The sequence below is a fragment of the Parasteatoda tepidariorum genome, chromosome 6 (genome assembly GCF_043381705.1).
Source record: "Parasteatoda tepidariorum isolate YZ-2023 chromosome 6, CAS_Ptep_4.0, whole genome shotgun sequence".
Classification (NCBI taxonomy): Eukaryota; Metazoa; Arthropoda; class Arachnida; order Araneae; family Theridiidae; genus Parasteatoda; species Parasteatoda tepidariorum.
In genome coordinates, this window is record NC_092209.1 from 70805035 (window position 1) to 70831469 (window position 26435).

At 28.9% G+C, this 26435-nt stretch overlaps 2 protein-coding genes across 3 annotated transcripts in view; one reads left to right on the top strand and one right to left on the bottom strand.

Annotated features, from left to right (window-relative positions):
* The window catches only part of LOC107441534 (sodium/potassium-transporting ATPase subunit beta-like), a 136041-nt gene that overhangs the window by 35521 nt on the left and 74085 nt on the right, over positions 1 to 26435 (bottom strand). The window lies entirely within an intron of this gene.
* Positions 583 to 25452, top strand: LOC107441533 (uncharacterized). Of its 2 annotated transcripts, none has more exons than XM_071182498.1 (9): positions 583 to 858; positions 951 to 1121; positions 3104 to 3182; positions 9800 to 10027; positions 12044 to 12265; positions 13319 to 13458; positions 14788 to 14943; positions 17862 to 18021; positions 23521 to 25452. In XM_071182498.1, the coding sequence occupies exons 1-9, from the start codon at positions 824 to 826 to the stop codon at positions 23539 to 23541; spliced, it is 1212 nt and encodes a 403-aa protein (XP_071038599.1). In that variant the 5' UTR covers positions 583 to 823; the 3' UTR covers positions 23542 to 25452. The 2 variants fall into 2 exon arrangements, with proteins under 2 accessions (XP_071038599.1, XP_071038598.1); XM_071182497.1 differs by lacking the exon at positions 17862 to 18021 and adding an exon at positions 19639 to 19798.

The following is a 26435-nucleotide window of genomic DNA, read 5'->3' on the forward strand; positions in this document are numbered from 1 at the left end:
AAATAATGCAATAAATTAAATATTAAAAAAATTGTTTATTTTTATTCCTTTGGACACTTTAATTTTTGTAAAAACATCAAAATGGAGCACTGAATTAATTCAATAGTACTTTCTACGGGCTTTTCCGTGGCGCTGATACAAGTAACGCCTTAGAGCTAAAATCTCTTGAAACCTCGTCTTGACATTGTTTGGACCTCCTGTATTATAGACTCCTATGCACAAATAACGAATGAAAAAAATAACGAATTCTTTAGTTATAGTCACGTGACTTTCCGTAGAACTCATTCCAGCAAAATGACGTATGCTCTTAAGCAACTCGTTTGCAATACGTATTTGTTAGCGTTAATAGAAAGATGCAACTCGCTTAGCAGTTTATAAAAATATCTAAGCAATGCATATTAACTTCATCGCTAATTTCTTACACCTAATTCTTTTTTTTTCTTTTTTGATGTAGATTAGTTTTCAAAGTTTGAAATCGTTTGGAACTTTTATTTGGCAACATGGAATTATCGTCATAGAAACGAGCTCTGGATTTGAAAAATTATACTCATTTCGAATCATATCAACTGTGATACGATGCAACGCTGTTCACAAATCAGCGAGAAGTGAAATGACCGCATCATTTTAACGTTTTGCAAACTTCGTGATTTGAAAAACTGCGTGGCGCCAAAAACGGTATCGTGTGTTTATAAATAAAAAAGAGTAACTCGTTGTTTGGTAATATTTATTCAAACATTTTCGGAAGTCTGAATCTACGGTCACATCCTGAGATTGTATGGTTTAAACTCTTCTTGGCACCAAATTTTCAGCTTTTTTAAGAAATATGTCAACATTTGACCAATCTCACATTTTAGATATGTATGGAACGTTTTTAGAATATTAATGAAAAATAATACCTATTATCTTCTAATTTTTCCTTATACATTATTATTATTACCGTATATTTTCAGTGATAGGAGCAATTTAAGTAATGCCAGTAGCCAGCAGTATCTTGAAGTTGGATCAAATACTTTTATTGGAACAAAAGATGGAATAAAATATGCACTCTTACCAACAGCTGACAACAAATTAAAACTTTGTGAAGTTATAGCTGATGCAGATACAAATGTATCAACTTCATTGTAAGTATTGCTCTAATCGTTAAGCTTAATAAAAGGTGTCTAATTTATATTTGAAATATGCTATTTGTATGCCATTTATGTATAATATTAACAATTTTTTAATATTATTTAAATATTTTTTTATTTTATTAGAATGTAGACTCGCTGTGGAATATACTAAGTTACATGATTATGGCATTGTACTAACTGATTATAGTATTATAGTATTAGTCCGATTTTACGTTAAAATTTCATGCAATAAAAGAATCTCCGTCTTTTATCTCTGTTATTAAATATTGCCAAATTGATGAAATTGATTGATGATGTCAATGTATGGTAAAAACAAAAATATACAAACAAAAATATGAAAAAATTAGGTAAAAAAAAAACAAGGTTGATAAAAGTAGAAAAACTTTTTGCCTGTAAATACGTACAAAAAATTTTTTTATTGTTTGAAGAATCTTCTATGTTATCTAGAATACCTGCAAGCGAATTCAACAATTATGAAACATTTTGATTTCACTAAAAAAAACACTACTGTATAAACTACCAGACTATAGCATTTATAGTGTTTCTGGCTCTATGAAAACACCAAAAAACGCTGTAATTTTTACCAAAGTGCTCTGATAGTTATTTTAATAAAATTAACAACAAAATAAAGTTTTATAATCCATGATTAAATTTGGTAGATGTAAAAAAATTTAGTAATTTTACCATGATAATTTATAACATGGCATTAAGACCATTTCAATTAAATTAAAACTACTTTTCAGTTTTGTATTTTTCACTAAATGTGTACTAATAAGAGCAATAATTTTCCGTCAAATGAAAGACTTAAATCTTAAATACCTTATATTTTGGCTTTATTAACCAGAATTATGTTTTTTTTTCTTTACCGGAATTGTCATTACTATACAGTATGGTAATTTTACCAGAAATTTTTTCTCCGTACAGAAAATAATCTAAGTAAACTATATTTTTTCTGGTTCTATACCATAATCTTAAATAATTTCTTAGCAGTGCTAATGCTCTGTTGACAGATAAATTGCTTACGTAAAAAAAGTAATTCAGTTTATTTTAAATTTAAAAAAACAAAAACCTTTAAGCTTGGTTCTAAATTTTTTTTTCCATTAAGAATTCAGAACAAATTAAATTTTGATTTATTTTACAAAGAAATTTTTACTAAAACGCTTCGATAATTATTTTAGTGAAATTAACAACAAAATAAGGTTTTATAATCTATGAATAAATTTGGTAGATACAGCAAAATTTAGTAATTTTATCATGATACCTTAAAACATGGCATTAAGATCATTTCAATTAAATTAAAATTATTTTTCAGTTTTGCATTTTTCACTAAATGTGTAGTAATAAGAGCAATAATTTTCAGTAAAATGAAAGACTTAAATCTTAAATACCTTATATTTTGGCCTTATTAACCAGAATTATGCTTTTTTTTTCTCTACCGGAATTGTCATTACTATACAGTATGGTAATTTTACCAGAAATTTTTCTCCGTACAGAAGATAATCGAAGTACACTATTTTCTTTCTGGTTCTATACCATGGTCTTAAATAATTTTTAGTGGTACTTATGCTCTATTAACAGATAAATTGCTTACGTAAAAATAGTATTTCAGTCGATTTTAAATTTAGAAGAAAAAAAAACTTTATGCTTAGTTCTAAATTTTTTTTTTTTTCTATTAAGAATTCAAAACAAATTAAAGTTTGATTTATTTTACAAAGAAGTGCGAATTTAGAGAAATAATGCAAATTATTGTTCAAAATAAGGGAAATATATCTAAGATCTTTATAAGCAAATGTGTTTTAACTACTCCGAACCAAATTTTGTAAAAAATTTTAGAAATTTTTAACGAAATTTCAATATTGTATTCCTTATTAAAATATTATAAATAGAATTACATTAATAAAATATTTTATAGTTTAACATACGTATTTTAGCCATTGAGATGCGTATTATGTTTGATTCTATTTACATTTTAGTAACTCCTGGTCTCCTTCATTCCAAAGTGTAGTCGATGTTGAAGACAATTTAACATCCTTTATAAATCCACAAAAGAAGGTTTGCATATTTCACCCTAAATATTTAATATAGTGTTTAATTTAATGCAGCATTATTACTTCTTTCCATTATATATCGAATAACATATATAATAACATTAGTCATAAACACGATCTTTTATAGAAAAAAAAAATAACCCATATGCTTTTAATTAATTTTTTTTTGTCTATTAGACGCTTCATTTAATGGTTGATTAATCACTTTGCTCTTTCAATGGTTGGCAGATTTATTGTTACTCTCGTTCGATGGTTTGTGTTGATTTTCTCTAAGACTTATTCTACGTTTAGTTAAAAAAGACCGACATCATTTTCGTACATATCCCATTTTTAAAGATGTCTGAGATGACGTCACTTCATTTACTCTTCCACTAGCAATCCAACAATGATCTATCAGGTAGATTGCAACCAATAGGATCATGTTTCTATTGCGATGGGAATATGTATCACCCAATAGGAATAATGCAAACAGCTAGTTGCCTTTCACAACCACAAAATTAGAGCTATTGATTGATTTATTCCACTCAAGGATGTAGTTCGTCCTCTGGCTTGAACATCTCTATGAAGATATCATTTTCAAAGCAAAACCGACGTATTCATCGATATAAAACCATTTAGACATTTTAATGTATTGTTATTAATTGCTTAAAACTTTGATTGCAATCTAATCGAGATCACTTCAAATTAGGATTTCCCGTTATTCTGTTGGAGTCGTATATAACAATGATTTACATTCAGTGATACTTGTGATCGTCAGATAATAATTTCTAGTAATCATATTGCTTGTAATTGTATAGAATGGTTACTCGCCATCAATATTACTAATGATCATGATTGTTAATAATCATGTATTTTGATTGCTTACAATCATATTTACCTATAACTGTATCTTAATATAAATTATTATGCTTACTTGTATTTGCCGATTATTTCTTGAAATAAAACTTACGTATAATTATTTCCTCAATCCACTGATGGTTTATCAAATGGGTAAAATTGGGGGAGTGTTTCTCTCCTATACATTATCCCCTATTTAGTAACATAGAAAAACCGGTTTTGCTATGCAGGAAAGACTGTCAGCTAAAATACGACTTTTTATGTGCAGCACAGTCAGTGGTTTAAATCGACTTAATTTTTGGAAGACTCTAGTATCTAGCTGATCGTCTGTCCGATGATTAACAAAATACATTTCAGACGTAAATTGCGATGAAACTAACGGAGATAATAGCACCAAACTATAAAAAATTCCAGTAAGAATACTTTAAAAAAAATAAGACCTGCTAAATTATGTAACTTCTAGTTAAAACGTATAAAATCGAGTTTATCATTAACTTTGTTGCCAAAAATACTCGTTATTCCTTATGCATTTTGTTAGCTTTTACAGCGATTGTATTCTTTTATTTCCACTGACATACACAGACGATAAAAAAACATTAATAACAAGAAAAGGAAGGAAAATCGTTTGGGTTGCCTAGCAACCAGCCAGAGTTGTAGTTATTATGTTTACAAGAGTTGGCAGACGATTNTATTATTCAAAATAAGGGAAATATATCTAAGAATAAGCAAATGTGCTTTAACTACTTCGAACCAAATTTTGTAAAAATTTTCAGAAATTTTTAATAAAATTTCAATATTAAAATATTATAAATAGAATTACATTAATAAAATATTTTATAGTTTAACATAAATATTTTAGCCTTTGAGATACGTATTTTGATTGATTCTATTTATATTTTAGTAACTCCTGGTCTCCTTCATTCCATAGTGTAGTCGATGTTGAAGACAATTTAACATCCTTTATAAATCCACAAAAGAAGGTTTGCATCTTTTACCCTAAATATTTAATTTAGTGTTTAATTTAATGTGGCATTAACAGTCTTTAACTTAGTGTTGAATAATCCATTGTTACTTCTTCCCATATATATTGAATAGCATATATAATAACATTAGTCATAAACACGATATTTTATACAAAAAAATTAACACATATGATTTTAATTAATTTTTTTTTGTCTATTAGACGCTTCATTTAATGGTTATTTAATCGTTTTGCTCTTTCAATGGTTGGCAGATTTATTGTTAATCTCGTTAGTTGGTTTGTGTTGATTTGCTCTAATCTTATTCTACGTTTAATTAAAAAAGACCGTACATATCCCATTTTTAAAGATGTCTAAGCTGACGTCACTTCATTTACTCTTCCACTAGCAATCCACAAATGATCAATCAGTTAGATTGCAACCAATAGGATCATGTTTCTATTGGAATGGGAGTAATGTATCGCCCATTATAAATAATGCAAACAGCTAGTTGCCTTTCACAACCACAAAATTAGAGCTATTGATTGATTTATTTCACTCAAGGATGTAGTTCAGCCTCTGGCTTGGACATCTCTATAAAGACATCATTTTCAAAGCAAAACAGACGTATTCATCGATATAAAACCATTTAGACATTTTAATGAATAATAATCAATTGCTTAAAACTTTGATTACAATATAATCAAGATCACTTCAAATTAGGATTTCCCGTTATTCTGTTGGAGTCGTATATAACAAAGATTTACATTCAGTGATACCTGTGATTGTCAGATAATGATTTCTAGTAATCATATTGCTTGTAATTGTATAGAACGGTTACTCGTCATCAATATTACTAATGATCATGATTGCTAGTAATCATATATTTTGATTGCTTACAATCATATTTACCTATAACTGTATCTTAATATAAATTATTGTGCTTACTTGTATTTGCCGATTATTTCTTGAAATAAAACTTACGTATAATTATTTCCTCAATCCACTGATGGTTTATCAAATGGGTAAAATAAGGGGAATATTTCTCTCCTATACATTAACCCCTATTTAATAACATGGAAAAACCGGTTTTGCTATGCAGAAAAGACTGTCAGCTAAAATACGACTTTTTATGTGCAGAACAGTCAGTGGGTTAAATCGACTTAATTTTTGGAAGACTCTAGTATCTAGCTGATCGTGTGTCAGATGATTAACAAAATATATTTCAGGCGTAAATTGCGATGAAATTAACAAAGATAATAGCACCAAACTATAAAAAATTCCAGTGAGAATACTTTTAAAAAAATAAGACCTGCTAAATTATGTAAGTTCTAGTTAGAATCGAGTTTATCATTAACTTTGTTGCGAAAAATACTCGTTACTCCTTGTGCATTTTGTTAGCTTTTACAGCGATTGTATTCTTTTATTTCCACTGACGTACACAGACGATAAACAAAACATTAATAAAAAGAAAAAGAAGGAAAATCGTTTGGGTTGCCTAGCAACCAGCCAGAGTTCCAGTTATTATGTTTACAAAAGTTGGCAGACGATTTAAAACAATTATTTAAACTAAATGTCCATTGATGTCGCAACATCCTCCCCACCATGGTCAACCTCAAGAGGGATGACCAGCTGTCGAGTCGGTTAGCCATAGGTCGAGTTATAGTCTTTCCATCCACTCTTAACACGCATGTTCGAATTTCCCCATCACGTCCCTTAATTATGTTGGTAATTCGGGCCTTCTTCGACATGTGTCTGGGTCTGACGTCTTCTTGTAGTAGCACAAGATCTCCTACACGGATGTTGAAGGAGTTATGAATATTGCGAACTTGGCGATAAAATCGCAGTTGCAGCAGATATTCTTTGGATCATCGTTTCCAAAATATGTCCAACACGTCTTTTTGTTGTTTGTAGAGTTTCGTAAATCTTGATTGTTATTCAGAATTGTGGGTTTAGCTGTAAATTTTCTACGAGTTAGGAAATGCGCTGGTGTCAAGGCTTCCGTGTTGTCTTCCTCTTCATATACAAGGGGTCTGCTGTTAAGGGCTGCTTCTATTCCTACAAGTACTTCGGTGTTAATTAACATTTTAACTTATGTGGTGAGATTTAGTTCAACTTCAACATGTCATTTTGCTTTCATACGATCAGCTGGTTGAATATTAGCAGTCGTATACTGAAAATTGGGTCAGCGGTTCAAATGTCATGAGGGGTATGAAGGGGTATTCAAGGGATATGAAACGATCAGCTGATGCTGGCGTCGTACGTCATGTCATAGGTGTAGTATCCGTGATCCTTTTCTTAAAGTGCAAGTACCCAGCTAAATTGCATTTTTTCATGAATCGTGTCTTGGGGGTGAGACTTTACTCCAATACCAATATCAGGAGTGGAGTTTAAAAAGTTTAACTTATTTTATTTTTAAAAAATAATTGATTATCCTGCGAATATATTTCTAAAAATTTCCGTTTTTAATCCTCTGTAATTTTGCACAGGATAAATGAATTCCAGTCAATTCTTATGAATTTTTTTACAGTGCAAATTCATTTTTTAGTAGAAAGACAAGCGAAAGTCAGTTGACAATACTTCTGTGCAAATGTAAATAAAACACACTGTTAAAAATGGGGAGGCAATGTTTATCAGAATTGGGTGTTAAAAAACTCTACAAATTTTGAGTTATTTCAAATTAATGCCGAATTGAATCAAGTTAATACCGAATCGAATACACACTTTCAAGGGTGCTCCAATAAATGATAACGTTTACACCAAGCTTGGATGCTCATGAAGCTACTTTCGCCAATCTTGGCGTAGATTTGGAACAATCAGACGATAGACGCGAGACGATTCGTCTCGCACGATGTTGAATATTCTGAAGAAACAGAAATAAATTCTTATAAAAAGGTATGAATATTTTTAGTTCTTCAATAAAGTTAATGATGTTCTCATATGATGATTTACATAAATCAATCGCATTAAATAATTTTATGTTATTTCATTTCTATCCATTTCGGTTTTGTTAGGCCTTATTCTAATTAATATTAGTATTCTTTTCGTAACCTAATTCGTATTTGCATTAATCTTATTCTAAGTGTAGGTTCAATTTACGAACTAATTTCATTCTAACACTAATTGTAGTGCATATTATTAAGTTGATTCTTCTTCTTTTAAATTATTAAATAACTTAATTGACACTAATGTACATTCTTAGAAACATTCTTAGTGTCATGTTGCACTATAACAGCAAGTATTGTTCGTTCTCGGTGTGGTAGAGCACCATTTTGGTTTAAATTAGTTGCCGCCATTTTTAGTGTTAAAATATACTTAAATATTTTTTACAGTGCTGAAGAATAATGACGCGAAACATCACATATATCACATACATTTCTCATACAAGATTTTAAAATTAGAAAAATAATTTGCAGGCTACATGCATTTCTCATACAAGATTTTAAAATTAGTAAATAAATTCGCAGTGCTGTATTAAGTTCTCAACTTGCTGGAATACTTGCATCCTTTGAACTAATGCCAATAAAAAACCGAATATGGCTCTTTAACGAAATGTACAGTGTGCCAAAAATAATGGACCATTCTGAATGACTTTTGATCTAATAATTGGATTTTCGCGTTCTAGGATTCAAACATAATGGTTCAAGAAGGTGACTTCAAGTATTCTAATTAACTATTTTATTGCAGACGATATTTAAGTTACAAAATCTGAACCCAAATCATACTTTCTCTGAATAAACATAAATTTTTTTTTTACGGTTTTGGATTTTTGACCCCAAAAATAAAAGGGGGCAGCCACAGTTTGAGAAATATAGTATCCATAGTTTGACCAGGAGAGAGATCAAAAATTTGAAGCTCTTAGTGTTATTTTTACTTTTTTCGTATTTCGCCATATCTCTAGAACTTTTTAAGTGAATTTAAAAAATTTTGCTTAAAATTGCAAAATTCGTTTATCCAATTCTACCAACAAAATAAAAACAAATTTTAGTAATTATTTATTATTCTTTATCAATTTATTTAATAATAGTCATAATTTTTTTAATAGTAAGGTTGACAGTTTTTACATCATTTTAAAATATCTAATTTTACATGGTAAAATGTAAAATTTAAGCAAAATCGATTGAATAGTTCTGAGAAATCGAATTTCAAAAAAGGTCAAGTATTTAAAACACGATTTCTCAAAATCTATTCAACCGATTTCCCTCAAATTTTTTATTATGCCATGTAAAATGAGGTACTTTAAAATTATATAAAAATTGTATACCTTATACATCAAAAAATTTTCGACTATATTTAAATGAAATATTGAAATAAAATAGATATTTACTAACATCTATTTTCTGCATGGAATTATCTTTGTATAAACGAATTTTATACATTAGTGCAAATTTTTTTAATTCGCTTAAAAAATTCGATGTAGGGTTAAATACGCGAAAAGTAAAATTGTCATTATGAGGTCCAAACTTAGGACTGCTCTTCCAACCAAATTATGGGGACCATATTTCCTAAATTTTGGCTACCAAATTTTGGTATTTTAGGGATGAGAAATCTGAATCCTTGGGGAAAAATACATGTTCATTCAGAGTAAATAGGTTGCGTCTGATTTCTTAAATATCACCTGCACTAATTAATTAGCATAACTGATGGCACCCCCTCGAACTATTAAGACCTAGAACGCGAAGATCCGATCGTTAGATCAAATGTTATACAAGGCTGGTAAGTTCTTTTTCTTTTTTACCCATTGTAAATATACGGCGCTCAATAAATTTTAATATTCTGTGCAACACCGTTAGATATATTTTATTTCAGATCTTTTGTGTTTCAGTTAATAACTCTGAGAAAAGAAGCCACGCCCTGTAGAGGTCAAGGAGATGAGAGTGGGAATTCGATTATATCAACTCCTGATTCCACATCCCGTTACAAGAACTTCGGAAATGACATTCTGGAAAAAAGCTCAGAACTGCTGGATGAAAATCAATATAAACTAGATGACACCACGCAACTTACGTATACTACTTTACTTTCAAAGCAAGATCAAAAATTAGACACCTTGGTATTAACTCAATTTTTTTCAATCATTTAGATAAGAAATGATGTTGCTAGAAAAAGAAAATATAGTATATATTTTAAAATTTTAGCAAATGTCCTGAGAAAAAAAGTGTAGTCAAAACTACCAGAATATGGTTAAAATTACCTGGATCTACTAGAACACCTATAAGTTCGGTGATTGTTACCGAGCGCTTTGGTATTGATTTTGAAATGATTAACAACAAAATATGATTTTATAATCTGTGACAAAATTTGGTAAATGTGGTTAAATTTGACAATTTTATCATCTGTCTTTAGATTCTTTATGACAGAAGATAAAATCCATTTAGTCTGTTAAATTTGGTAATGATTTTGGCAAAATTAACAATAAAATATGATAGTTAAAACAATATATTCAAATGCGTTAGCAATTTTTTCTAATTGGAGGTAATAGATATAATGGGTCAAAATTTTAATTTCTGTTGGTAAATTATTAAGTAATTTTCCTCGATCGCAAGATTTTCTAGTAGATTGACAAAATTAATTTTTACGTTTAGCACTATTTACAAAGTTTAACTGTCCAATAACTTTGAGCTATCCAGTTTAGAATGTACTAAATTTTATTTATCGATGTATTAAAATGCAAAATGCATTATGCACCAAAATATGATATCAAATCAATTAAACATAAAAAATAAGTTAATAGAATAAAATTTATTTAGTAGAATGTGTTCAGGCTCCGCTGAAAAGTACCGAATTTCTCTGTTAATTTTTTCATGTAAATATTGAAGTAATTTATTAAGAATCCGACAACTTATAAAAAAGCAATTTACACTGCTATATGTAGATTGTTTCCTAACTGCTGGCCTTACATTAATTTTATTATTAGTTTATAGTTTGAAATTTAATTAAAACTGCGAACATCAAGGATCACAAATATGTATTCAAGTGAACACTTAATAAAAACGCTCTTAAAATCTTACGAATCACTATGGAGAACCAGGATTAAAATATCAAAACTTGTTTTATTTTTGAAGGAAACAGAAATGAGTTGAAAGGCTGTTGCTAGAAATCGTTGAAAGTTTCATCAGGCAATCTACTTTCTGCACCTTATTGCTTCGACTATTGCATTTTGGTTGCTCTATAATTTTCGACCCTAAACCACAGTAGCTCAGAGGATAGATAGAGCATTAGCTTCTCAACGGAGGTGAGCCCAGGTTCGTATTGCAGCTGCGGCTTGTTCAGCTCCCGGCTCGCACTGACCACAGTGCTGAAGTAAAATATTCTCAATGGTCCACTGATCATGGGTTTAAAATCCCCTTGCCATGGGGCTGACAGTTATAAGTTTTCGTGATTTTCTTCTCCATGTAACTCAAATGTAGGTTAGTTCCATCAAAAGTCCTCAACGAAAGCTAGTTTTTCCCAACACTTGATCCAAGAGTTCCCTTGTCTTCTGGATTGGGCTCGAAATTACAAGGCTGCGGAGTTTAGCATTGATAATCGTAAATTCAGGGTCGGCTGTTCTCCACCGGTTATTAAATAAAATGAAATAGAATTTTTGACCCTTAATGTGCATATTTTTTTCTTAATTTCATTTTGGGGGAGAATTTGAAAATACATATTAAGGCTGGTAATTTCAGATCACCGATAATTCACATTCCCAAAAACGATATTGTGTGGGACGCATTTTTCGTCCATAAGTTAGAAAAACTTTAGCAAATATTTTTTTTCAATGCCCACCAGGATAATGACCTAGGTCATACAGGCACCTGAAGGGCAGATTTGTTGGCCTCTCTTTCAGGGGCACCATATTAGGTGAACCAACGTTACTCCCACAGTAAGGACAGATAGTACAGAGAAGGAAAGAATATCAATGCCTTACCTGGGATTCGAACCTAGAACCTTTCTGATGCAAGGGCAGTTCCCTAACCCCTATACAGGCACTTTAGCAAATATTAATTACATAATAACCTTTTACAAATGTTTTAAGGAGTGAAGTTCAAATTATTCTCATTTTGAACCACAATAATTTCTCTTTCAGGATTCTGTCAGCTACTCCATACCAATAACTTATTTTCAAGTTCCACAGCCTGTACAGTCTCCCGTAATATCCAAGTCAATAAGGGATATGAAAGCAAATTTAAAAGCACCACAGTTGCCTATAAATAAAGCAATCCCATATCCTCAGTGTTCTCCTATTCCGATTTCAAGAGGACGAGGGCATAGACAACGCAGATCGAGACAAACTCTTTATCAATACCGGGTACGTTTAAATAATTTATCTGACATTTTTTTATTCTCTCTATTTCTTTTATTGCCATTGTCAAACTTTAGGTTTTAACTCTTAGACGCAGAATTTTTATTAAACTTATAAATAGGTCAAAAATGAAAAATTTTACATTATTTTAATAATTCATTGTCATGAAATACACCGTAAGACACCGGTGTATTTTTCCGCGTAAAAGGTAAAATTTCAAAAAATGCCTCAATTTCACACAATAATTTTTCAAAATTTCAGTTTTTTACATCTAAGCGAAACAATTATCCATCACTAAAATGTCTTTAATTTACTGAATTAATAATTGATAAATAAATTTTTGAATATGCATAAGAATTTTTTTTCCGAACTAGTCTTCATTTTTTGGATTTTATATTTTAGTACAAATATAAATCAGGTAATATAACATATTCTTAGTAACTATTAGACTGTTTTATATAATTAAAAATTACTAAAATATATTTTTGCTAGTAATTACAGCATTAAAATATATATATAAAAGGGACAACGGTGTTCTATCTGCGCAACCTTTTTTATTGCTAAAGATGGTAATGTGCTATCAAAACCATTTTTCAAAGAATTTCATTAAAGTGAATGCCTTTATCTTGCTCCGAGAATTTAAAATTTTAAAGAATCTTATTTGAATCTAAAAAGCCGATTGCTTTATTGACAGAATAAATATCTCATATAAGTATGAATCAATATCCAATATCCTTCCTTTTTTCCATTTAATGCAAAATTACTTTCGTGAAAATAGGCTTTAAATAGGCCTATTTTAATTCCATTATTTACGATAAAACAGCATTTCTCAGCCTATTTTAATGGAATTAAAATATGTTATAAATATTTTATAAATTGATATTTATGAAAGTACATATATACCTTTCATTGATATTTATAAAATAACTCATTTTAAAAATATTTCCTTTCTTGTTAATAATTTAAATGTCAACTAATTTAGAAAGTCTCAAAAGCATATTTTAAACAGTTGTTGTATGTTATAAAATAAAATTCTAATGGTATATTTGAAACCCTTAGGGCCCTTTAATGCATTCGACTCCTACTTCTACATCGAGCTCTAGTTTGAATGATAATTCTCCAATGTCATCTCTGGATTCCACTTCAAATTCATCAATTAGTTCGTGTAATGAGAGTCAACCTTCACTGGATTATCCAAGGTGATATCTTATTCAGCTGCAATATGCGAAATGAGGACGCTTTTCTCGTTAGTAGGCAGCTATTAAGTACATCGAAATTCAATTTAACAAAAGCGAATAGTCTTGTGTATAATCCTTAGTGAGAATAGTATGCGGGATGCGATCAAATATACAATAGTTAAACTCAACTATATTGAATGAATTTTAGTTAAAATTCATAAAAGTTATTAGACATATAATAATCACTCTTTTGAAACTATAACTTGAGAGACTTGTTCTCTTTTTTCTTTACATTTCGCATTTAGAAAGAAACTTCTCGTAAAATTGTCGAACTGTATGGTAATAACGTTTATTATTTATATAAAAAAAATTCTGGCAATAGAAAAAATCTATACGATATTCGAAGCATTCATTTGGTAATTCTTCCGTTTATAATGTAACAGTTTTCCGGAAACTCTGGTTTTCAAAATTAAAGTTTTTATTACCACAGATTTAAATGAAAATACAAAACTGAAAAGTAAATTTAACCTTATAAATTTTTACACTTTAAGGTATCATGGAAAAATTACCACATTTTACCACACTTGCAAAATTTTATCACATATTATAAAACCATATTTCATAATCAATTTTACCAAAATCATTACCAAAGCAAAAATTAATAAGATTTTTGGCACTACCCTGGAGCCAGAAACATGGTAAATTTTACCATATTCCGGAAGTTCTGATCATACTTTTTTTCTCAGCGTAATGTACGCACAATATTGTGCAAATAAAAATTGCAACAAGATAGTTTATAATTTATTTATTTAACTATTTTTATATTAAAATGCTTGGATGCCGAAATAACAGACCGAAAAAATATGACTTTTGGTTTTTCTCAGTACGCGGCGCTGTAAGTTTAGTTCCTAAAGTGTAGTGTGATAAATTCAATTCTCACAATGCGCGATGACTTTATTCAGCACATATAAATATTCCGTCTTATGTTTATTTCCGATTATTATCCGATCATTAGATTAATAGTTATTCACTGTGGTCCATTTTTTTTGGTGCACTGTACATCGAAAAAGGTCAGTTTTCACATTATTTATAGATGCCCTACCGACCCCTCTTAAAAATAAATTATTAGTCATTTATCGCAGCATTTTAAGTAAATTTAAATAATATTTTTGCTTAACGTTGTTATAATATATCTAAATTATAACGTAATATCAAAATTTTAGCAAGAATATGTAATATGTCTTTTTTCACTACTGCTTCTATACACTTTTCTGGTCTAATGGCAAATTTTAAAACAAAACGGAGGTATCTCTCTTATTGTTTACTTTATTGATTTTCATTATTTTACAGAGTTCCAAACAACACTCCAAATTCAGAAGAAATAGGTTTAGATTATAAGAAAAAAGTTTTCGATATTCAATGGATACCTCACATACAAAGCCAAATTGCAGATTTTGAACAGATTGATCCACGAGAAATGCACAATGAAAAGGAGAGGAAAAGACGGTGAGAGTTGAGTCAATAAACAGAAATATTCATTGATTGCTATTAAATAGTTGAGTGGTGGAAGCTTTTAAGTGACATTTGTATGAATTGGCTTTAAAGTTTTTTCCTTTGCAAGCTTCATAGTAGACATATTTATTAACTTCTAACACTCAGCATCAGACTAGTGCATAAACGTAATTTTTGGCAAGATTTTCAAACTTGAGATTATTATAAATTTTAGAATTGTTGTACTCTTAGCTTTCTAAAAATATTTTTTTTGTTAGTACTCTAATAATATACAAAGTTATAGCAGTTTCAGTGGGAAATGATAACAGTGGATAGACCAATTATTTCCGTAGCGTTTATCTCGAAATAATTTCTTTTACATTTCACACCACATTAAACACGATGTCTCATGTTGTTTTTGAACAATACCCTAAGAGAAAAAAGAAGAATTTCATTTGGTATGCATATTTTTTCGCAAGAAAGCGGAATTTTTTTTAAAAATTGCTTTTTTAACTACTTTGATCCCTAACTCAGTAGTATACACACTTGCTTTTAACGTAATAGTTCAAACCATAGTTGATAGCCTTCTAAATAAAATCCTCAAAGGTTTTTTATTTTTTTGTTTTAGGTGATTGGCCTTTATTCCCAGTGTTTAGCATATATGCAAAAAATATGCTTTATTTTTTACCAAAAAAATGGCCATGTAAAAAGAAAATAATAATAATAATGATCATTTTTTTGCTAGTCAAGTTTTCACGCATTATAAAATAAATAAACAAGTTTCTTAAAATTTTATACTAATATTTAAAAATAAAATTTGTCGAAGCTAGTCGGATACCTTAAATAACTAATGGATGGCATCGCTATCGCTAAAGCTAAATCGAGCAAACTAAACGCGCTTTAAAATTTAGACTAAAGAAACACGATAGATATGCGCGTTATCAAGAATTTGAGAAATCTTCACTTGCTTTTCCTTGTTGGAATGTTGAGCATATATTCAATCTCTACAATACTAAAATTATTTCCACCCTAATTACACCAGATCATACTGATGTCCTGGAATCTTGAATGCTGATTCCCTTGTTAAAATCATTATTTCATTTCCTAGTTTTCATAACGAATGGAAATGCATTTTACCCTGATTTGCTTTTCGGCCAATGTGATTTTTTTCTCTTTTGGCTTCTGTGGTTTTGCTAATTTTTGCTTTTCACCTTTATTTTTCCATTCTTTGTTGACAACTTTACGTTTTTCTTATTTCAAATCATTTTTGTTTCTTTATATTCACGTCTGATACGTCTTGAAAATGGACGCTTATGTGTTGAACTGCTAGAAGTGTGTTACTTCAAATCATTACGAAGTTATTTCAAATCGTTTTCAAAGCGTCTGTCGTTTTTCAAGACACTGCGTAAACTATGATGCCATTTATCTTTAGAATACAAACAAGAAATATATAATTTTTTTTAAGTTTTATTTAAAAGATCTCTTAAAGAAACTAATAGATTCTTTCAAATTTTATGAAAATATATAGTGTTTTTAATTTTATACAAGTGATTTGGATTCCAGGTTTGGAACGCAGCTTAAATTAGTTTCGAATGATAAGAATTTTGAATCATAGGTAAATGGCATAGGTAGATGGGCATTTTAAAACTATTGAGTTCGAAAAGTGGTCGGTAAAAAAAGAGTCTAAGGAGAAAGTCTTAAATGACATGTGGATAAATGACTTTGTTCCCAGGTTATAATTTTCTAGGCGCAGAAGTACAATTTGCAACTCGACAAAATGCAAATGATTGCAGCAATTGCCAACTTGCCTCTGTAATCAAGATAGCTTGTAAACTTTTTTCCAGAATTACAGAATTATAATTACAATTAAATATGGATATAATCATAGTTTCTTAAAATTGTTTTCGAATTGTAGCCATAATTATGATCTCAATTTTTATGGTAAATTATAAACGCTTGTAATCATGATGAAAATAACATTCGTTTATTTTAATAATTTTTCGCAGAAGAGTATTATTTCTTGTAGTCAATTAAATTATATTCAACTTTTGTATATCATTGCCTTCCTAGAAAAATTATAAAAAAATCCGGAACAAATTACGGTATAAACTCACTTTGGTCGCATCATTCTCGAAAAATCCATTTTTACCATAAATTATTATAACGCCACTTAATCGGTGATATTATTTAATTGGAGTGATTCAGGGATTTTACTGTTATTATTGCCGTAAAAATTTTGGTAAATTAGATTTTTTGTTCAGCAACATGTTTCGGGAAAAGGTACCGGCACTTTGAGTACCGTTATTTTTTACCGGAAAATGATCCAGAATTTTTTGCAGTATGGGTACGCAAGCTAAGATTAATCCCTACTTACACACTGGCAACTTTCCAAAATTACAGAAGTAGTCATCCAAAATATTGACAATCTGAACTTATATAGTATATTATGCCGATCATTAACTACATTGACTATATATAATATATTATGGCAATAATTTCCCCTACATGTACCTATTAAGCACATTCACTATTATGGTTTTATGATATCAATAATTTTCAAGTAATTTTATATCTTCTAAACTGAATTCTAATAATTAGTCTAGTTAGAATTACACTTAAAGATTTCAAGAACATCGGTTTTCTCTGCAGAAATCCCTAAAAGCATTTGATCAAAAGATGCTCGATATTTCCCTTCGTTGCTCTATTTAGAAAGCGCAAGTTATTCAATGAGAAATTAGTTCAAGTAGGAAAACTTTCAATACAGCTATGCAATATAATTATAATAGAGAGTTGCTTTGCATTCCTATCCAGATTTTAACTATATACGAAAATTGATTTCAATTCAATTAAACATGGAGTTTTATTCCAGTTTAGTTATTCTACGTTTATTTCTTGCATATTGTTCAAACTCATGAAAGTGTTTTCTATTAAAGGTTACGTATCAAAACTGCCTGTCACATCATGAAAAATCTATTGCCAGGTGTATACCACAAAACTGATAATGCAACTGTATTTGAGAATGCCGTTCATTTCATATCATTCATGAGAGAATCAGTGATGGCTAACACTTTAGGAGGAACTGATTATGACATGGTATGTATTGGAAAGATATGAAATGCTTTAACAACTCCAAATTCAGCATAAATATTTGAAGTAATGATTATATAATGAATATAAAATGTAAAGTGTCATAATAATATTTTAATTAATTAACATTCATAAGAGAATCATTGATGGCTAATAATTAAGACGAACTGACTATGACATTGTATGTACTGAAAAGATCCACTATGTTTTTATAACTCCGAAATACGCATTAAGAATTGATACTTTTATAATCAAATACTTAAATTAATTAAAAAATGAATGACAATAATATTTCAATTATAGTTCAATATTTCAATTAATTAACATTCATGACGGAATCAGTGATGACTAATAATTAGGAGGAACTGATTATGACATGGTAGGTATTGGAAAGATATGCGATGCTTTTACAACTCCACGTTTAAATAATACTTATACAATTAGAAATAATGCTTATATATCGATACTTATATAATAAACTAAATAAAGGAATTAAAAACTGAAGTGGCATAATGATATTTCAATTAACTGGAACCTATAAAAAATATTTCATAACAATTCTGGAAAAAGATGACGATTTCTCACTTTCACAAATGTATGAAGGCAAACTAAAAAAAAGCTAAATAAATTATACAAAAACTGAAATGTCAACCGTAGAATAAAATGTGAATTAAATTTAAATTATAAAGAAGCACTTAGCTATTTTGTAAAAATTAAATAATAATTCAAAAACTTGAAAAGCATAAGCGATTTATATTGATATTAGAAAAAAGCTTAATTGGTTATTTAAAAAACTGAACTGTCAATAATAAAAACTAATTTAAATACAATGAAACTATGAATACATGTTCCAGAAAAGCACATTAATTTTTAACTTCAAATGTGTTCAAAGACTAAAGTTTTGTTAAACTTNCTATCTGGCGGGAAATTGACTATCGACTTGATATTCTCCGTGCGACGAAGGGAGCACACGTGGAAGTTCATTGACCAGGATCATGAAACTTTTTGAGTCTATCTAACCATTTATGTTATTAATTTTAATCAATCTTTATTATTTTATGAGTTATTAAACATCAAAATGGGTCCGGGACTTTATAAACACCCTGTATATTATGCCGATCATTTCCCCTACATGCACATTTTAACTACATTGACTATACATAATATATTAGGCAATCATTTCCCCTACATGCACCTATTAACTACATTGACTATTATGCTTTTATGATATCAATAATTTTCCAGTAATTTTATATCTTCTAAACTGAATTCTAATAATAAGTCTAGTTAGAATTATACTTAAAGATTTCAAGAACATCGGTTTTCTCTGCAAAAATCCCTAAAAGCATTTGATTAAAAGATGTTCGATATTTCCCTTCGTTGCTCTATTTAGAAAGTGCAAGTTGTTCAATCAAAAATTTGTTGAAGTAGGAAAGCTTTCAATACAGCTATCCCATATAATTATAGAAGAGAGCTATTTTGTATTCCTATCCAGATTCTAACTATAATACACGAAAATTGTTTTCAATTCAATTAAACATGGAGTTTTATTCCAGTTTAGTTATTATACGTTCATTTCATGCATATTGTTCAAACTCATGAAAGTGTTTTCTATTATTAAAGGTTACGAATCAAAACTGCCTGTCACATCATGAAGAATCTATTGCCAGGTGTATACCACAAAACTGATAATGCAACTGTATTTGAGAATGCCGTTCATTTCATATCATTCATGAGAGAATCAGTGATGTCTAACACTTTGGGAGGAACTGATTATGACATGGTATGTATTGGAATGAAATGAAATGCTTTTACAACTCCAAAATCAGCATAAAGATTTGAAGTGATGATTATATAATGAATATAAAATGTAAAGTGTCATAATAACATTTCAATTAATTAACATTCATAAGAGAATCATTGATGGCTAATAATTAAGGTGAACTGACTATGACTGTACTGAAAGGATCCACTATGTTTTTATAACTCCAAAATATGCACTAAGAAATGAAGTGATACTTTTATAATCAAATACTTAAATTAATTAAAAAAATGAATGACAATAATATTTCAATTATAGTTCAATATTTTAATTAATTAACATTCATGACGGAATCAGTGATGGCTAATAATTAGGATGAACTGATTATGATACGGTATGTATTGGAAAGATATGTGATGCTTTTACAATTCCACGTTTAAATAATACTTATATAATTATAAATAGTACTTATATATTGATACTTATATAATAAACTAAGTAAAGGAATGAAAAAACTAAAGTGACATAATGATATTTTAATTAACTGAAACCTATAAAGAAATATTTCATAACTATTATAGAAGAAGATTATGATTTTTTGCGTTCAAAAATGTATGAAAGCAAACTAGAAAAAAAGCTAAGTAAATTATACAAAAACTGAAATGTCAATCGTAGATAAAACGTGAATTAAATTGAAATTATAAAGAAGCACTAAACTATTTTGTAAAAATTAAATAATAATTCAAAAACTTTAAAAGCATAAACGATTTATATTGATATTAGAAAAAAACTGAATTAATTATTTAAAAAACTGAACTGTCAATAATAAAAACTAATTTAAATACATTGAAACTATGAATACATGTTCCAGAAAAACACATTAATTTTTAACTTCAAATGTGTTCAAAGACTAAAATTTTGTTAAACTTAATAAATGCAATAAAAAACAAAGTATCACTGTTATTAAAATGTATGCTTTTTAAAGAAGTGTTTTAAAAATTTTAATTACATAGAAAAGATTTAAGCTTAAAAATGCAATTAAATTTGAAACAAGAAACATTTCAGAGATCTGAGTGAATAGATTTTAAAGAAATCTTTTGAAATTAAATTTTAGAGAGCAGTTATCCTAGAAAATAATTTCAAATATGAATTTTTTCTTAAAGTAAACAAAATTGCAGCTTAGCTTTTGATCGTCATTTTATTCTTGGTAAAAGTATCTCATGATGTACTAGTATAATAAATATATTCGAAGCTGTGATTTCATAAGACAGTATATATTTTCGCGAATTTTATTAATTGGATAAGTGTATTTAAATTTATCATATATATTTTATTTTCTACTAAAACAATAAAAATATTTGTTTACATATCGAGTTATTTTTTTTTCTAAGTATAAATAAGCTTATAGCATATAGGAATCAAATATCAAATATTTTTTATTACTATAACAAAATAAATATGATAGCTTTAAAAAAAATTATATTTTCGGAAGCTATCTAATTTTGCACAATTTTTTCTTTCAGATAAAAATTATTAAAATCAATTATTTCTTTTTACAATTTTTATGATCCCATACAATGTAACTTTGAAGTAACTTTGACAATGTTGAAAAATTAAAGCAAAAACGCTTTTCATTTTTACGAAACGGTGGTCTTCCTTCATTATGACGTTCTGCTTGATTTTTAGAATAATCATAGAAACCAATGACTAAAGATAGTTAAGAATAACCCAAGCAGTCATGAATAACTGTTAAAAACTCACAACAGTTAAAAAAAAATCATTATTCACTAAAAAGGGTTATTTATTGTGAAGTTCTCTTCAGCTTGTTCTCTTCAACTTAATCTCGAATCCGGATAACAAACACGAAAAATTTTTAAAGACCATCAAAATGATAGAACCACATGCCTAGAAGCATGATGCTGAGATACAAAAGCCCATTTTGATGAGTGACTTGACAAAAATGGTACAAAGGCAGAAAAAAACCTGTATTTAAAAAAAATTATTAAAATCAGTTTTACTTTTTATCGATATTTTTTTAAGCATTGTTTTCCAAAATTATTAATCAATATTGCGTTGGTAACATAAATTTTGGTATTAAATATAGTTGCGTACAAGTGAATTTCAAAAGAACGTATTTAGACTTCACGCATATTAAATTGCGCGTTCTGATTGATTGAATAGTTTTTGAAGACATTTTCACTTGATGCTTTTATCCTCTATACAGGGTGATTCTAAAAAGATGGGCAAAATTTTAGTAAGTGATAGTACACACCCAAGCAAACAATTTTTATCAAAGAATGCATGGTCGAAAAAACAAAACGCAAAGGTGCTGGAGCATTTGGAAAGTTGTTTGATGCATACGTGAAAGCTCCATTCCTGTTGCGAGTTACTGCGCTGCGTTACATGTCGCCAAACTCTCGGTCGCTACAGGGAAAGTTCGTGATGTGCTGCCTGGTGTGTTTCAGAATGTTCGCCTATCTTTTCCTCGCCATTGTACTGTGTGCATAGCCGCTGCCGGCCAACGTTTTGAAAACTTATTGTAATCACATGCCTTTAAACATTTGCTTTTATAATTTAACTTCATCGTTTTTGCCTCATATAAGAACATAAACTTTGACGCCCTCTAGCGGTTTTGCGTTTTGTTTTCGACCATGCATTCTTTGATAAAAATTGCTTGCTTGGGTGTGTACTATCACTTCCTAAAATTTCGCCCATCTTTTCAGAATCACCCTGTATAAATAATCCCTGTAAGCAAAAAAAATCAAGATAATATGAAAGTCATAACTTAAACACTAAAAATAAGATGGTGACACTTGTGACTGCAAATATCAAGGAATATACAAAACTACCCTGTAAAAATACGGTAAAACATAAGCTTGACGTCTGGGATCCTGTGTGATGCATATTGTTTGAATTTTATTAGATTTAAGGTTTAAACTGGGTACTTCTACTTTTTATCTTTGGCCATTGATACATTTCTAATGTGGATAAAATGCACGCAAGCAATCTAGAAGAAAAAGCACTGCCTGTCGTAGTCACACTATTCACGCAACGAGAAAAGAAATACTATAATAATTAGTGAATAGACACAAGGTTTTAATCTCACTTAATCTGTATATTTATCTAGACAATTGGACTCCAATCAAAAGGAATGGATAATTAGAAGGGACAAGGCAATTATTTTACTGAGCTCTAGAATCAAACTCTCTTACAACTTTGCGTTTGTGAATGTCATTCAGAAAATCAATAATGTAGGAAGACGTGATGTATTCCTATACATCATCAGAGCATGCTTTACTTTGTCTTAACATCATCGTGTTTCATTTCATGTAAATAAATAATGAAAAATATTCTTTGAAGAAATACAATATTTCATACAATATTTTATTTTGTTAAAAGTAATTATTAGTTTGAAACTTAAATGAGCAAAAAAGTAATGAATAATTAATGTTAGCTACGCATGTTAGAAACAAATAACTAACATATATTTATTTAAGTTAATTTTACGTTTGTAATAATATTAAATAAATGCAATGCAAATGAGTCATGAACGTTAACGATGCATTCGGGATTAAAAAAAAGTCTTTTCGCTGTTTTGTACTAATAAAAATGTAAATAAAAATATGTCTTTGGAATAAAAAGGACTTACGGTAAAAAAAATTGGAATAATAAATTAATCTAGAATATAACATTTCTGAATGTAAAATTTTATGAATAAATGAATTTATTCTTTTTCTTTATAGGAGTTTCTGCACCAGGCATGAATATATTAATTTTGATCAGAGACTTTTTTATGTGAAAAGGCATTGAGTTTGAGGATAGGAGTATATAAAAGGAAGTGAATCCATCGTTCCCGATATAATTGAATTTCTTTCATCCAAAGACTGTAAACAGATTCGTGTGCTCGTTTCTTATTTATTCAAAAACATTTGATCGGATATTTCATGGAAGGGTGGATCAACTCAGGAAAAGAATTCGCTTGATATTTTTCTGTGATTTTTTTAACTATTCATGTGTTGTATTAAACCTACAGGGAATGCATTAATAGGTTTAGTGCACACAATTCTTTCATGTCCATATATTGCATTTTCCTTATATTTTGTTAACAACGTGCAAGTCGTTTATTATATCACGATAATGAGGTATTGTATAAATGGGGAGCTGGCATGAAAAGGAATTAGGAGGATTACGGAGTCAGATTCTGATTCAGCCATCTTCCATTTTAACCTGTTATATAATTACCTGTTTACTGTCTCTAATTAATATTTTAGATTACTTCGTGTTTAGTTTTATTCATATAAAAGTATTTTATGATTTTAATTTTTTAAGCACTTTTCAAGCTCTATCAACTTTACCAAAACTGTCGTAAAAACTGCGTAAGACCTTAGAAATAAATATTCGGCAGCTTATTTCCATAAAATGTATTTTAATGCATCTGTATAATTATCTAAAGTGTCGCATGAAATTTGAAGAAAGTTGAATCTGTCATAGGGCACGCTAAAGTGACAAAAGACTCGCTTTTCCACAAAAATATGTTCTTTTTTAAAGTCCACGGAGTTGTAAGAGACGTTGATTCCATAGCTTATGTCATTTACCTTCAGTGTTTCTATAAAGTGGAGCTGATAACAACTTTAAATTTTTTCAACAATTGTGTTTTCCGTCTCGTTTAAGTTATCTTTTCACTTGACTCCATTTCATTGTCAACTTCTCAAATAGTAGACCAGTTTTAAAAGTTTCAAAAATATTTGAGGATCAATCCCATGAAAATTCTCCAGAAAAGGTAATTGATCTATTCGCAGAAGCATCGGAACTTTATGTATCATAACTTCAGCGTGCCACAAAAGATATCAAAAATTTGTGTACGGATAAACGGTAAATATAACGGATGTTATGATATAACGGATAAATAATGGGTAATATAACGGATAAATGGGTTTAAACAAAATATGCTATATTTTGTTAAAAACCGTGCTATTATAGAAAAACATTTGGAATCTACTCAAATATTGAAGTTAATTATTAACATTATTAGCTAAATCATCTAGCTATCCAAAGCTAATTAAGAAAAAAATGTAGGTTTGAAAGCTTTGTGAGTACTTTATATTGTATAAAAATATCAATAAATAGAGCAAACTATTTCCAACTAATTGAAAGTCGACTTTGGTGTGCTCTTCAGAATAAAGTATCTTAAATGAGTATGTTTAACATTCTTTAATATTTATTCTATTTGCGTTTTCGTTCTGCAAAATTTAATGTAGTGCTTCCCTCTTACGTTTTAACAAATAGAAATTTAATACAGGAAATATTTAACCTAAAACAACTTATTCATATTCTAAGAACGTATGAAAGATCCGAATTATACTCCTTTTCTGTATCTTTTTCTGACTATTTTTATGTTTTCTTCTTCTTTTGTATTTATTACAACTTAAATGAGTTTTGAATTTGAAAAAAAAAACTGAGTTCATAACAATTTTAAACAAATCTGAAAATAAATTACCAAAAATGTGCAGTTTATTAAAAAATTTGCGTATCCTTCATTATTGCAAGTCCTTTCTTTTTTACCAGATGAAAATATAAACTGCTTGCATGCATTTTATATATATATAGACTGTTTTTTTAACCATGTTGAAAACTAAAATAAATTATATATGATCTATTTTTAAGATCAGCATGTAACCTGGTTAAAATAAATTATTTTTTCGTTGCATGAATATGTTGTTTCTTTTTTTTTAAATGTTGTTATAATTTTGTTTTAATTTAATTCTTTATTGTAACGATATTTTAAAATTAACATATAAAATAAGTTATTTATAAATTACTAATATGGATTAACTGCGTTAAATTTTGACTTAAGATGTAACATCATTTAAACCATAAAACATTAACCGTAAAACATTTAAAACCATACAGATCTTATGTGTAACTGATTAATCGAGCTAAAACGAAAAATATTACTTCTATCGAAACGTTGAATGAAATGTAATACGAGTAAATATTCAATGAAATTTATAAAACTTTGCTTCAAATGACTTTGAGAAAAGATCATCATGGCTTAAAAACCCAATATTTCGAAAATAATTAAGTCGGCTAATGCTTAATTCAAATAAACGAAATCCAATAAATAACATTGATCTAAAGGAGCATCAGTTTACTCGGTTGAAACACACGGACGCTTCATTAAGATAGCTAATAGAGTAAATATTTCTCTTTTATTACCTTTTAGGATAATGAGACCAAGCGAATATAATGTTTTGTAAAGTGGAAACTTTATCTTTCGCTACATTTCTTAACCGTTGGAGAAATCTATTTCCCTTTTAAGTGACTTATTTCCTACATTTAAGGCTTTTATTTTCTTATGTTAAAGAAATGAACTGAACTGAATGAACTAAATATATATATAACATTTTTTTTGTTAATTTTTATGATTTTCCCATGTGCAAATCCATTTCAGGCCAAAATTCATTGCCAAAATTATTTACTAAATAATTTCTTTGTTAATTTATGTAATTTTTCCATGTGCAAATCCATTTCGGGCAAATCCGTGGCTATAATTATGTACTAAAATTTTTTCTTTGTTAATCTTTCCATGTGCAAATCCATTTCGGGCAAATCCGTGGTTAGAATTATTTACTAAAAATTCCTTTGCTAAATAATTTCC

What these genes read in the sequence shown, in the direction of transcription:
- LOC107441533 (XM_071182498.1), top strand. Translation starts at nt 824, where the DNA reads ATGTCAACATTTGACCAATCTCACATTTTAGATAT. An exon ending in CAATCTCACATTTTAGATAT is followed by an intron (nt 859 to 950) that starts GTATGGAACGTT and finishes GTATATTTTCAG; the next exon opens with TGATAGGAGCAATTTAAGTA. An exon ending in GAGGAACTGATTATGACATG is followed by an intron (nt 18,022 to 23,520) that starts GTATGTATTGGA and finishes TTTTCTTTATAG; the next exon opens with GAGTTTCTGCACCAGGCATG.